We start from the raw sequence: 15133 nt of genomic DNA, 5'->3' as shown, positions 1-15133 counted from the left end.
TCTAATGGACAATTAAAAGCAATACTAGAGCACATTTTCAAGGTCATGATAATAAAATGCATATGTCACTTTTAATTGGCAATGATGAGCACTACAGTATTTCCTGTCTTATTGCTATAAAGTTTTCTGAGAGAGAAGGCTTGACCTTTAAGCAATAAAAATAGGACAGCAGGTTGCATTAAGAATCCGCGGTCTAAAAGAGAATAAACAAGAGAACTTAAAAGAAATTTTTTCTGAGGCCTTTGCGGAGATTTTGGCAGTTCGCCCAGCAGATGTGGCTTCTCACATTGATAAAATTTACTGTGTGAACTCCAGGATAGCAAGACAAAGAAATCTTCCGAGAGACATTGTAATTTATTTCACTACTAGAACAGTGAGAAATGAGATTTTACAAACTTCTTTTAAAGGAGTAAAGGTTCAAGCGGCTGGTCAAGATATTTTAATACTAAAGGAAAGTCCTCCAAAAATGTTGAGAGGTAGGAAGGAATTTGCCTTTTTGGTGAATGAACTCAAAAAACGTCAGATTGAGTACAGATGGGACATCCCAACTGGTATAATAATTTACTATGAAGGGAAAGCACATAGTCTTAATACAGTCGGCAAAGCACGAGAGTTTCATGGTTATGTGCTCAAAGCTGGAAGTCCACCATCTCTGGATGGTAGGAGAAAGGAAAGTGAAATTAAAGAAAAAGAAGTGATAGTAATGGAAGAAGACCTTTTACAAGTGTTGGATGTGTCTAAGACGGGATCAGAGATTCCAAAAGAGCCAAGGAGGACAAGAGCGGCTGTCAAACGCAAGGAAGAAGAAGAAAAGGCTCAACAGGCTCAATCTGCTACTACCAAGACGGAAACAGTGGGAGGAGCAAGGCCCAAAGAAAGATATGATTTGCGGCTGGTGCTTCAAAAGTTTCCGATCACCAATAATGGCAATTAGACTTTTATCATGGAATGTTAATAGATTAAACTCACCACAAAAGAGAAGAAAGATATTTCATTATTTGAAGCAATTTAAAAATGACATTGTATGTTTACAAGAAACACATATTAGAACATTAGACCAGAAATATTTGATAAATTCAAGATTGGGAACACTTTTTGTTGCATCTGCTACAGAAAAGAAGAATGGACTAGTTGTTTATATAAAGAGTAATTTATCTGCAACATTAATAGAGGCGGATAATAAAAGAAGATATATTGCCATTGAACTTTTATTGGAGGGGAGAAAAAAGATACTTTTAATAGGAGTTTATGCACCAAATCAACAACAAGAGAAGTTTTATAAGTTTTTACACAAAAGAATCACATTTTGGGATTATAAAACTAATATATTAATGGGTGATTGGAATGGAGTGATGGATATTCAGAAAGACAAAAGAAGTCTTAGAGATATTTCAAGTCATGTCAAATTGCCAAAGGCCTTCTTTGATATGATGGAAGATTTAGAATTGAGAGATGTATGGCAAGAACATAATGAGAAAGAGCGAGATTTTACCCTTTTTTCCAACAGACACCAATCATTTTCTAGGATTGATTTTATTTTAATTACTAATGATTTGTTTTCCAGAGTGAAAAAGACTAAAATTTGTTCCAGAACTTTGTCTGATCACAGTCCAGTTTGGATTGAACTTGATCGAGAAAAGGAGGCCAGGAGGTCATAGAGGATGAATGAGAATTTGTTTAAATATGAACAAAATGTAAATGAATGTCAAAAACAAATGAAGGATTTTTTTCCCCCTGAATATGGATAAGGGGACACATATAGAGATAGTTTGGGACGCAAGTAAGGCCTATATGAGGGGAATTTTATTGGATATGAATAATAAATTCATGGCTGACTCGCCCTTTCCCCTCCTTCCCCTCCGGGGGGGCTCTGTGGCCTCTTGGGGGCTCCGCTGGGGGGTCCTAGAGGGCTCTGTGAGCGGCTGCTGGATGCCGGGGCGGTGACGACGGTGATGGCGAGGGGCTATCGCGGAAGACGTCCTGGCGGCGGATCGCTGCTCTCCTTTCTATTTTGGAATCTTCGTGAGAACCTGGGTGATGGACCATCTTAGTTCCACCTAGGACTATGCTGTCTATACCATGCACTTTTTTAGATCTCTTCGTTTCCCTGCTAAGGGCTTTACCCAATGACTGTTGTTTAAGATCTCGACTGACCAGGATACCACCATTTCTTCAGACTCTGATGACTTTTTCACATAACCAGCTTCTTGCACTACGAGATGCCCCCTCTGATGGCTCCTCTCTATCGAGGGCCTACCTTGATGATGGATTTTGGAATCCCGAGAGGTGGCATGCTTCTAAGAGAGGGTTGAGGAGGTTTTTAAATTCAGCTTTTTGTAAATTTTTACCTAAATCAACAAACGGGTTATGGGGTGGGGTGGGTGAGGGGGCACACCCACAGGGGGTTAGGCTAGTCCCTTCTAAAGTTCACGATCTGGAGGTTCATAAAATGGAGGTCTTAGAGGAGGCTAAGGCTCAACCACATGTGGGCATTTCCATCTGCACGTAAGTGGGAGGCAGGTATGGCGGAAGCAGGGGCTCGTATCATGTCCGGGAGTGCTCGCTGTCTGAAAGCGATACCGCACTGCCCTTGCCACTCAGGCCCCGAGTGGCTATATCCCTCGGAACCTGGACCTTCGGTTGATGTTATGTAATGCTAGGTCCGTCATGAATAAGGCCCCCCTCATATTCGATCTTATTCAAGAGGGGGGAGCGGACCTAATGGGCATTACGGAGACCTGGCTGGGCACGGGGGGAGGGTTCCCCTCACTGAGATGTGCCCACCGGGTTTCCGTGCGTTTCATCAGCCGAGGGCCCAGGGTAGGGGTGGGGGGGTAGCAGTTGTCATTAACGAAAGTGTCGATCTGAGGGAGGTTGCTGTCCCACAGATAGCCGGTTGTGAAACCCTCTTCGTGAGGTGGGGCCGGGGGGTGCAGGTGGGCTTGCTGATCACGTACTTGGCTCCTTGCTACGTGACGGCAGCCCTGCCCGAGCTGCTGGAGATGATAGCCGGGACGGCGGTTGAGACCCCCAGACTTATGGTCATGGGGGATTTCAACCTGCCGTCAGCGGGCGATTCGTCAATGGTAGCTCGGGAGTTCATGGCTTCCATGACGGCCTTGGACCTGACCCAGGTAGTTGCGGTCCCCACCCACGTCGGGGGTAACACACTAGACCTGATTTTCGTCTCGGGACAGTGGCTAAATGATCTGGAGTTAGGGGAATTAATATCTCAACCCTTGTCATGGTCAGATCATTTACTCCTTCAGCTTGACTTTCGGACCGCTACACCTCACCGCAGGGAGACGGAACCGGTTCGATGGTTCCGTCCCAGGCGCCTGATGGACCCTGAGAGGTTTCTGACGGAGCTTGGGCCATTTCCGAGGGAGTTAGCCCACGGCTCGGCTGAGGAACTGGCGGGCCCCTGGGATGGGGCGGGCCCTGGCGCCTTTGACCGCCGCCTGCCTTTGCGGGTTCTGACCCGGCGGCAACTCACCAGCTCCTTGGTACAATGAGGAGCTGAGAGAGATGAAGCCGGAAAAGAAGCCTAGAGAGCGCCTGGAGGTCCAGCCGCTCCGAACCTGACCGAACACTAGTAAGGTCATATATTCAGACCTACCTAGTGGCGATCAGGGTGGCGAAACATAACTATTTCTCCGCACTCATCGCATCGGCAGATAATCGCCCAGCCACCCTGTTTAGGGTGACCCGCTCCCTGCTCACACAGGGGGCTCAGGAGGACCCCTTACAGGGTCGTGCTGAGGATTTTGTTCAATATCTCTCTGATAAAATCACTCAGATTCGGGACGGCTTGGACATTGATTGGATAGATTCAGGTGGGATGACGGGGACAGGTCTTGAGAATGTTATCTGGGCTGAGTTCGATCCTGTGACTCCTGAGGACATGGACAGGTTGTTGGGCAGGTTGAACTCCACCACATGTTTATTGGACCCGTGTCCCTCCTGGATGGTGCTGGCCACCCGGGAGGTTACACGAGGCTGGCTCCAGGAAGTTACCAACGCTTCTTTGTTGGAGGGTGTCTTCCCCGCTGCTTTGAAAGAGGCGGTGGTGAGGCCCTCCTCAAGAAGCCCTCCTGGACCTGGCTGTTTTAGCGAACTATCGTCCAGTCTCAACCTTCGCTTTTAGCGAAGGTTGTTGAAATGTGGTGGCAAATCAGCTTCCTCAACACCTGGAGGAAACTGTCTATCTGGACCCGTTCAGTCCGGTTCAGACCGGTTACAGCACCGAGACGGCTTTGGTCGCGTTGGTGGATGACCTCTGGAGAGCCGGGACAGGGGTTGTTCCTCTGTCCTGGTTCTATTAGATCTCTCGGCTTTTGATACCATCGACCATGGTATCCTGCTGCGACGGTTGGGGGGATTGGGAGTGGGAGGCACCGTGTATCGGTGGTTCTCCTCCTATCTCTCTGACCGTTCGCAGGGGGTGTTGGCAGGGGGCAGAGGTGGGCCCAAGGCGCCACCCTTGTGGGGTGCCTCAGGGGTCTGTCCTCTCGCCTCTCCTGTTCAACATCTATATGAAGCCGCTGGGTGAGGTTATCCGTGGTTTCGGGGTGGACTATCATCTGTACGCTGATGACACCCAGCTGTACATTTCCACCCCGAACCACCCCAATGAAGCCGTTGAGGTGATGGGCCGGTGTCTTGGGGCCGTACGGGTCTGGATGGGGAGGAACTTCGACTCAACCCTTCCAAGACAGAGTGGCTGTGGGTGCCGGCTTCCCGGTACAGTCAGCTTACACCATCGCTGACTGTGGGGGAGGAAGTACTGACCCCCAGGGAGGGAGTGCGCAACTTAGGCGTTCTCCTGGACGACCGGCTGTCCTTAGAGGATCATTTGACAGCCGTCGCCAGGAGCTTTATCAGGTCCAACTGATTCGCCAGTTGCGCCCCTTCCTTGACCGGGACGCCTTACGCACGGTCACTCACGCCCTCGTCACTTCCCGCCTGGACTATTGCAATGCTCTCTACATGGGGCTCCCCTTGAAGAGCACCCGGAGGCTCCAGTTAGTCCAGAATGCGGCCGCGCGGGTGATAGAGGGAGCACCGCGTTGCTCCCATATAACACCTATCCTGCGTGGCCTGCACTGGCTACCGGTAGTCTTCCGGGTGCAATTCAAGGTTTTGGCTACCATCTTTAAAGCGCTCCATGGCTTAGGACCGGGATACCTTCGAGACCGCCTTCTGCCACCGATTGCCTCCCAACGACCTGTGCGCTCCCACAGAGTGGCCCTCCTCAGGGTGCCGTCGACCAAACAATGTGGGTTGGCGACCCCAGGGAGGGCCTTCTCTGTCATGCACCAACCCTGTGGAATGAGCTTCTTCCAGGACTACGACAACTCCCTGACCTTCGGACCTTCAGACATGAACTGAAGACTCTATTATTTCAGCGTGCGGGACTAGCCTAAGAACAAAATGTTTTAACCAAATTTTAATGGGGGTTTTATTGGTTCTTACTGTTTTAGTGATCAGGCTTGGATAATATTTAGTTTTAATTTGGGTTTTAAATGTTTATTTATTATATTGTTTTATATTGTTTTAATATGCCTGTGAACCGCCCTGAGTCCTACGGGAGATGGTGCGGTATATAAATTTGATAAATAAATAAATAAATACAGAAATAGATTGCAGAAAAAAAGAAAGGACTTGGAAGAGGAAATTAAAAGGAAGGAGCAGTTATTGATACGTAATCCAGGAGACAGGAAAATAAAAGAGTCAATAAATTTACTAAAAGGTCAGTTTAATATGATGATGGCAGATCAGGTGGCAAGTAATTTACAATATGCAAAGCATAATTCTTAATAATAGCTTAATAATGCTAATAAACCTGGAAGGTGGTTAGCATATTTGTTAAGGAAGAAACAGAGACAACGTATAGTTGATAAAATAGAATATAGAGGTAAGGAAGTATATCAGCAAACTTTGATTAAAAAAGCTTTTTTAGAATTTTATTCTAAGTTGTATGCCAAAGATGTGATTAATGATAAAGATATAGATAGGTATTTGCAAGACCAAGGCATTTTTGAAATTACGGTAGACCAGAGGGAAGAGTTGAATCAACCAATTACTTCAGAGGAAATAGTGTTTGCAATTAAGCAGCTTAAAGTGAACAAAGCACCAGGTACAGATGGTTTAACAACTACTTATTATAAAAATTTACAAAATGAGATGATTGAACCACTTAAGGAGCTATTTAATAGAATACAAATGGGAGGAGAAGTCCCTCCTTCATGGAGGACAGCTTTTATTTCATTAATACCTAAAGAAGATGGAGATGGTACTAAACCAGAGAATTATAGGCCAATATCGCTTTTAAATACTGATTATAAGGTATTTGCTAAGATATTAGCGAATAGATTGATGCCATTGATGACTCAAATAATACACCATGATCAAAAAGGATTTCTCAAGGGAAGGCAGATGAGATATAATATGAGACGAACTGTAAATTTACTTGAATATTTGGAAACAAACAGCCAGGTCTCAGCAGCACTCTTCTTTTTGGATGTGGAGAAAGCTTTCGATATATTGGATTGGCAGTTCTTATTTAAAGTAATGGAAAAAATGCAATTTGGGGATCATTTCATCCAAACAATTAAGGCTATATATCGAAAGCAAACGGCACAAATAATAGTAAATGATGGATTAACAGAGTCTTTTAAGATTGAGAAAGGGACTAGGCAAGGATGTCCTTTGTCACCGTTATTATTTATTTAACTTTGGAAATATTATTGAGTAATATACGTGGTTCAGATCGAATAACAGGAATTAGAATTAAAAATCAAGATTTTAAGTTAAGAGCATTTGCAGATGACCTGGTTGTTACTTTATCTCAACCAACACATTCAGCTATATATTTAAAGGAGACAATTGATCAGTATAGTAAGGTATCTGGGTTTAAAGTGAACCAACAGAAGACAAAAATGATAATTAAAAATGTGAATATACATCAAAAAGAAGAATTAGAAAGAATAACTGGCTTTGAAGTAGTAAAAAAGGTTAAATATCTAGGAGTATATATTACTGCATCGAATGTGAAATTATATAAAAATAACTATGAGGTACTGTGGCGGAAAGTAATTAAAGAAATGGAGAATTGGAAGAAATTACAATTATCACTGCTGGGAAGAGTGGCAGCTATAAAAATGAAAGTTTTGCCTAGATTTTTATTTTTGTTTCAAATGATACCAATATTGAAGAAAGAAGCAAACTTACAGGAATGGCAAAAAGGAATTAGTAAATTTGTGTGGAAGGGTAAAAAACCGAGAATAAAGTTAAAAATAATGTTAGGGAAAGAGGGGGTTTAAAAATGCCTAATTTGAAATTGTATTATGAAGCAGTCGCCTTATCTTTAATTTCTGATTGGATTAATTTAACAGAGGAAAGGGTTTTGAATATAGAAGATTATGGTTTGTTATATGGTTGGCATGCATATGTATTATATGACAAGAAAATTGATAAGAGATTTAAGAATAATATGGTTAGAAGTGCTTTGCTGAGGGTTTGGAAAAAATACCAATATAAGTTAGATGGTAAGATACCAATGTGGGCAATCCCCAGACATATGATAGAGAATATAAATATATTTCAAAAAGTGGAGTTTATTACTTATAAAGAGCTTTTGATAATGGAGAAGGGAGAATTACAAGTAAAATCTAGGGAGAAATTGAGAGAAGAAAGGAGGAATTATACATGGTTTCAGTATGGAAAACTACAAACTAGATGGAAAATAGATCAGAAAATTGGTATAAGGCAAAGTGATGATAACTTGGTAAAACAAATAAAAGACCAAGGTCAACAGCATATAAAGAGACTATATAATGTATTGGTAGAAATTGATTCAGAAACAGAGTTGGTTAAAGATTGTATGGTAAGATGGGAACAAAATTTTCAACAACCAATAATGCTAGACACATGGGAAAAAATTTGGGTGAGGAAGGTTAAATTTACACAAGCACAAAATTTTTATAAAATATTTTATAGGTGGCATTTAGATCCCAAAAAATGTTGTGTATGTATCCAAATGTGAAAGCAAAATGTTGGAGATGTGATTGTGAGGATGCTACTTATTATCATATATGGTGGACCTGTAAAAAAGTTAAAGCTTTTTGGATTAAAATATGGTGGATTATGCAGAACATTTTGAAAAAGAAGATTAAGTTTACTCCACAGTTTTTTTTATTAGGAATAATTTCAGACTGTACAGTTACAGAGATTAAATTGATTTTGAATTTAATAACTGCCGCGAGATTATTGATTGCACAATATTGGAAGAAAGAAGACTTACCTACAATTGGAGAATGGACTAGTAAAGTATCCAATTTAGCAGAAATGGCAAAAATTTCTGTCTACTTGAAAGACTATACACAAGAAAAATATATTTTGGAATGGAGAAAGTGGATTGATTATATTCAAAATAAGTATCAGATTAAAAAATACCAATTAGCTTTTGAGTGAAGTTAGGATTTGTTTTGTATTAGTAAGTTTAAGAAAGAAGGGAATTGATAGTGGGAAGGTGTGAAGGGACTGAGGATTATGTTTTATGTTATATTTTAGATTATGTTTGTTACATATAATACCTTGTATTTTATTCTGGGAAATCTTGGGGGGGGGGAGGAGAAAGGGGGGGAAGGGGGAAGATTATAAATTGATTGATTGCCAATGTACATGAATAATTGAAGAATTAATTAAGTTGGAATGGTGCAAAATCGGGCCTGCTCAGCAACCACTCCAGAAGGGAAAGGGTAGGGAGAGAGGAGAAGAGAGAAGGAAGAAAGTAGATAGGTAGGTGGTAGGGAGAGAAGAAGGAGGGGAAGTGAGCGGGTCAGAAAGGGTGGAAGTGAGAAGTGGGAAGGAGGAGAGGAAGTAGGAAAGTGAGGCGGAGGAAGGTGGAGAAAGTAAAAGAAGGTAGAGAAGGGTAGAAAGGTTTAAGGAAGGGAGTGGCAGGCCCGATCGAATACAATTTATGGGGAGGAATAAATGTTGGATAATTGAATGTATTGTACAATAGTTAAATTGTTGGAAATATTATGGAAATAAAAAAAATTGGGGAAAAAAATACGACAGCAGGGATTTGGAAAGATATTATGGTAGGCTGTACAGTTAGCCAGATGTTTAAATTGCACTTGGCATTTTTGTCCACCAATTGAGTGCTTCCCAAGGTCCAGGGATAAGCACATATTGTTTTTCAATAATATTAAATGTATTCTTGCAGGATGTAAAGCTGCCTTCTGCAATTGACTGATGGTGATTTTGTCAGTGCCAGTGGTGTTCAAATGCTGCTCCAGATGTTTTGGAATTATTATTTATTCAATTTGTATGTCTGCCCATCTCATCGAAGCAACTCTGAGCAACTTACAACAGGTAAAAAAGCCAATCCAATGAAAACTAATATATAAATATATAACAACCATCGATCAGAAAGGATGGCAGTTCAAGAATCCCTAGTATAGGTGTCCTGCGTGAGAAGGGGGTTGAACTAGATGACCTCCAAGGTCTCTTCCAACTCTGTTACTGTTACATCAAAGTAAAACAAAAAAAAATCATGATCATAGGCAGACTCCATTGTTACATCAGTTCAACACAGCCATTGTAAAGGCTCCCCACGATCACCAGAGCCCCACAAGATGGTGACAGAACCAAGTCTCAGGGCCTTTCCAAAGATTCCACATATCAAAGGTTAGAAGAAGAAATGTATAATGACTCACTTGTCTGGCTGCAGCAGGCCCCTTGCCTCCTCGTGAAGGTGGTGGAGGTGGTGGCTTCCTGTTCTTTTTCATTTTCTTTCACTATGCCCTCAGTAAGTGCAAGTTAGCATTAGACAGATGGATCTAAGGATATTTAGAAAGTCTTCCATAAGCTCTTGTCTCTGTTTCTCACGTTCTCATCATCCATCTCATCTCCCTTTCTGTTGTCAGCCCTCACTTCCTTCTCCACATAGGCTTCAAACAGCAGGAGACAGTTAAATTAATACCTTGTAAAATGAAGTATCAAGACTGCTTTGAGCAGAGTCTAACTCACAATTAGTACTGTAAATAGACAGATCCATGCAGTTTTCTTGGCAACAGCACGGAAGTGTTTTGCCATTCCTCTCTTCCAATTTTCTTCTTATTTCAGTCTAGATTATAGTTCCTGGTGTTATCCCACCCTAGTAATGACCAGTACAACTTTCTTAGCTTTTTCAGAAACAACCAAGGATGCCTAGGTGTTGCCATCTGTAATGTCTGTAATATGTTTTAAATCAAGAAGCACCCGCTTCTTGCCACCACACCCCAATATCTCCCACATTCTTTCGTCAACATGCTGTTAAAATCCATCCAAGTCTATTTATAAGAATATCTGGTGTGAGTTGAGTAGAGTATCAATTTTAACAACATTTATGATCACTGTGTTATAAATCATAATCTGTCCTTTACTATAAAGGACAGTTCTTTATTTCAGAATGCTTTCCTTTAGATTTATTTTCTTGGAATAGGATCACTGTACATATACATCACCAAACCCGATTTCCCTGCCATCCTTACAAATAGAAAGACTTTCCAGAAACATACATGAGATCATCTTTCCAACCTCTTATTCCCATTAACAGTCTATGCTAAAACTGTAGGATTAGTTGTACAACTAAATTTAAAAATAGCACATAGCATTTAATACCTAATAGGAATTACCTTGCTACCCATGAACTTGGTGTGATATTTTTGTCCTTGTAAGTCAGCCCCATATTGTGCCCCTATTAATGTTGATCAGAAAACGACCCACCGAATTCCGTTTGTATTGAGAGCTTATTCCCAAGTAAGGTCGTCCTATTTGGCCTACCGGTACCACAAACCAGGACAAGAACTACAATACCCCTAGTTCTTCAATGGAAACTCCGATTTTCCCTTTCCGCAATATAGGAATCACAGTACAGTTCTGGCTTACAGGACACTTGCATAAATAACAAGGAAATGAACATCCAGGTTTAATAGGATGTTCTTGATTTGCGGATTCCCTATTTTTTTTCCCCCATTAGCTTTTATGCAGCGATTTGCCGTCGTCCCCCACCCCACTCCCTCTCTCGCGCAACATGTAATGCAACAGGGGGCCATGTCACCCCTTCCCCCCCCCGCTTTGTATTAAAAGGCACTCACTTCCTGCTTTCTCTCCTGAAGCCTCCCGCGACACCGCGCTGGGCTTTACGGCTCCCTTGCCTTGATTTTTGTCACGGCAATTGCCCTTCCTCCTTTACGGTACTTTCTGCCTTTTGCTCATTGGGAGTGGTCCGTAATCGTAGCTCCTTTTTCTCTTTAACTCAGCGGCTGGGTTTTCGCGTTAACGGAGTTCCAAAAAAAAAAAAAGAGCCCCCGGGAGAATCGCTGCAGTCATTTGGCAACGATAGGTTGCTCAACGCTTAAAAATGGCGCGGCAAATTAAGGACCAAGCAGCTGCGGCATTCTCAAAAGAGCTCCAAATTTAAGCTTGAAGCAGCGGAACCAACGACTAAAATCGGGGGTCTCCAGCCTTGGCAACTTTAAGCCTGGAGGCCTGGAGGACTTCAACTCCCAGAATTCCCCAGCCAGCTTTGCAAAGCTGGCTGGGGAATTCTGGGAGTTGAAGTCCTCCAGGCTTAAAGTTGCCAAGGCTGGAGACCCCTGGACTAGATCATGTCTGAAAACTGAGATGTTGCCTTCCGACTGTTTTCTGCTGCAAAAGGGGAAAAATAGTCGCACATAATTATCCTTATTAAAGAAGCTTGGTGTTGAATATTATTCCGATTGGGAAGTCTGGGCACAGAGGCATCAATCTGCCTATTATTAATTTAGTCTCTCCAGAACCCTGAGACCGAGAAGCCGATGAGAAATTTGGAAACGATGAAAAGAGCTTACAGTTTAGCCCAAGTTGATGCTCCCACTTTCAAATGAACTGGTTGACACGGAGTGGGGCCATACGTACCGAAAGCTTTCTAGAACAGGGGTCTCCAACCTTGGTCCCTTTAAGACTTGTGGACTTCAACTCCCAGAGTCCCTTTGCTTTGCTTTGCTGGCTGAGGAACTCTGGGAGTTGAAGTCCATAAGTCTTAAAGGGACCAAGGTTGGAGACCCCTGTTCTAGAACAATGCTGCTGAAGGAAGCAGAACAATTCGTAACAATTAGGGCTGCGGGTCCGCTGGCATATAGAAGTATTGTTACCCCGAATTAGGAAGATCCCTCAATAGCACCGCAAATGAGACGGTGCGCAACTCTGACAGTTTTCTACGTTTATCTTCCTGCCGATCTATGTGGAGTAGGCAGGATTTCTATCAAGGGGCGTGGCGTTAAGAAACAGAATAGGAGGAGCCACGGCTAAATGAGGAGGTGAAAGGCGGAGTGGATCGCGGTTACTTTAAGGCGCTGTTGGAAAAGAAGGGCGTGCTTTGGTTTGGCGGGAAAAGCCTTTGACGGTTTAAGCAGTTGGATACATGTGGGATCAGTTATGCGCATAATAATAATAATTTATAAATGCTCCTTGGCAAATTTCCTTGCATAGAAAGGGAGTATAATTTTTGGATTCCTTGTGTTTTCAAAAAACAAAATCTGTCATAATATCCCAAGCACATAACAACAGTCCCAATACTTTTCAAATATACTGTTCTAAAGACAAAATCTACTTTAATAATAATTGATGAGATGAACGTTAATAAACTTAAAAAGATGCTTTCTTAAGCGGGCTGCAAACATAAATGTTATTCTTGAATACAAAACTTTTTTAAAAAAGTATGTAACTGGGAATATATTTATGTGAATAAAAGCAAGGAATGAACAAGTGTTCTCTAATAGGATAAGATATCTTTTTCTACTATGGACGGTTGTATGTGGAGAGAAAAAAATTATTCAACATTTCAATCCACATCGAATTACCTCATCTACATCAGTAGGCTTGTAGCCACATATTTTTCACTGCATCAGTTTTATTGTAGAATAGAATTTTTATTGGCCAAGTGTGATTGGACACACAAGGAATTTGTCTTGGTGCATATGCTCTCAGTGTACATAAAAGAAAAGATACGTTCATCAAGGTACATTGTATTAGGAGTCCTTAGGACCCAGATTGTTGGGGGCAATATGCTGACTCTAAACTGCTTAGAGAGGGCTGTAAAAGCACTGTGAAGCGATATATAAATCTAAGTGTTATTGCTATTTATATAATGTCTCTAATAAGCTACTCTACAAACAATGGACATTTTAAAAAATAAAATGAGTATTTGGAGGAAACATGCATAAGTTTGAGATGTTTCACATTTTTCCCCCAGCAAATATAGTAGGTTCCATTAAGTTGATAAACAACTTGAACCAGCAGAAAGTCTTATTTTCATTTATCAGGGTGGGGGCATGGCTGTTCCTATTTTTCTGCTGCTTTACTCAGGAAAAAAAGTAACCCAACAAGATTAATTTCAGTTTCAAATAGAAAAGTGACATTTCAGAATTGTTTTGCTCGAACTTTAATATTGAAGCATAAAAAATGTAAACCAAAATGTTTCTCTTAAAACAAGACGTTTCAGCTTCAGTTTTCAAAATATCATGAAATGTGATATTTTTTTTAAAAATGGAAATCTCTCATCTCTGCTCAAATTTCCTTTTCAATTTACCAAGCCTCCCCAAAATGAATAAAAGAAGAAAGACTCAGATTTCAGGTAATAGAAACATAAATATATATAATTTTATTTATATCTTCTTAAAATCATTAATATCTGACTGGGTGCTACTATATCCTTCAGTTTAAGCACTAGGAAAAATAGTTCAAATTTTCTGTAGTTCAAATTACTGAATTTTAAGACATTCAGTATTGAAATCAAATTCTTCAAAGCATTCTGAGTTGCAGTAGGAATGATGAAGGCACATATAGGACAGAGGTCGTCCACTTCTACTAGTCAAAAGTTATGATTTGATAAATCACAATGGTTGGGTTCACCCAACATATTAACCTAAATAAATGGAAATCCAGAAAATGAGTTTGAATCTATAATAAGGCAGTCAAGTACCTTTCCGCTAAATATACTTTTTCACTACAAGTCTGCTTTGCTTAAAGATATAATAATTGTTTTTTAATTGATCCTTCTATATTCCAGTAGTGTGTGTGTTTAACATTTTAAATACTGTGTTTCTCTGAAAATAAGACCCTGTCTTATATTTTTTTGAACCTGAAATAAGCGCTTGGCCTTATTGCCATGTGCTCAAAAGCCCGATTGGGCTTATTATCAGGGGATGTCTTATTTGGGGGGAAACGGTAACAGAAAAATCATGTCACATTTGTGAACTGAATGTTTAAACTAAATATTTTATTACATTTTAATTTCATATTTGTTCACTTTCCCATTTTTGTATGTTTTCAGTTGTACAGCCATAAGCACTTTTAAAAATGTTTAATAGTAAAACTAATGGTTGTAATATAGAATTTTTACAATTTTATCTATGTCCAGCAATTGGCAGTTGAATTTATAATCATACAATGAATAAATGCAGTGATGTAAATCCAATTCAATCCTTTTAAAAAGATTTCAGTGTTGAAGATTATTATTATAGTTATTGAAGGGCATGATTTTAAAACTACACCTACAATGTTAAACAGTGGGTATTTTTGTATTGCCTCACCTAATCTTACTGGGGCATTCACTCTTCTACACCACAACTAAAAAGCGTTAATTTGCAATATATCCTAACCTATAGTTAGTATATATGTGTATTTGTGAGTATCCTATAGACATCTAGTTTGCCACAGTTAGAAAAACTAGTTCCATTTTTTAATACTCTTGAAACAGATTATCTTCTGTAGAAACTTTTGTTCTACAATCAGTTAGTTACTCTGGAATCTGATGCACCATTATCTGGGAATCAAGCTACTTTGAAATACAATGCAATACTGATGACCAAACCATTTATTTATTTATTTATTTATTTATTTATTTATTTATTTATTTATTTATTTATTTATTTATTTATTTATTTATTTATTTATTTATTTATAGCATAGCATGTTAAAGTCCTTTTAGATTTAACTTCCATTAAAAAAAAAGTATTGCTGACCAGTCCATACATAATAATGTATTCACTCAGACACATACAGTACTTCCCTTCCCACCCTCATATGTGTACATAATAAT

At 40.5% G+C, this 15133-nt stretch overlaps 2 protein-coding genes across 5 annotated transcripts in view; one reads left to right on the top strand and one right to left on the bottom strand.

Moving 5' to 3' along the window:
• Nucleotides 1–11541, bottom strand: part of CC2D1A (coiled-coil and C2 domain containing 1A) — a 66651-nt gene extending 55110 nt beyond the window's left edge. Inside the window, exons 1-2 of one of the 4 annotated variants that reach the window (XM_058166020.1) lie at nucleotides 11148–11541; nucleotides 9726–9848 (exon numbers count right to left, since the gene is read on the bottom strand). In XM_058166020.1, the coding sequence (XP_058022003.1) occupies nucleotides 9726–9797 (72 nt within the window). In that variant the 5' untranslated portion in view covers nucleotides 9798–9848; nucleotides 11148–11541. Of the gene's footprint in view, nucleotides 1–9725; nucleotides 9849–10685; nucleotides 11036–11147 lie in introns of those variants that run through there. The other 3 variants (XM_058166017.1, XM_058166018.1, XM_058166019.1) reach the window with 3 other exon arrangements.
• Nucleotides 1–15133, top strand: part of BRME1 (break repair meiotic recombinase recruitment factor 1) — an 82106-nt gene that overhangs the window by 44376 nt on the left and 22597 nt on the right. The window contains exon 3 of the mRNA XM_058166023.1: nucleotides 9233–9381. The gene's annotated coding sequence lies outside the window, so the exon portion shown is untranslated. The remainder of the gene's footprint in view (nucleotides 1–9232; nucleotides 9382–15133) is intronic.

This window comes from Ahaetulla prasina, chromosome 2 (assembly GCF_028640845.1).
Source record: "Ahaetulla prasina isolate Xishuangbanna chromosome 2, ASM2864084v1, whole genome shotgun sequence".
Taxonomy (NCBI): Eukaryota; Metazoa; Chordata; class Lepidosauria; order Squamata; family Colubridae; genus Ahaetulla; species Ahaetulla prasina.
The sequence above is the reverse complement of the archived record's forward strand: the minus strand, read 5'-3'. Positions and strand labels throughout refer to the sequence as shown.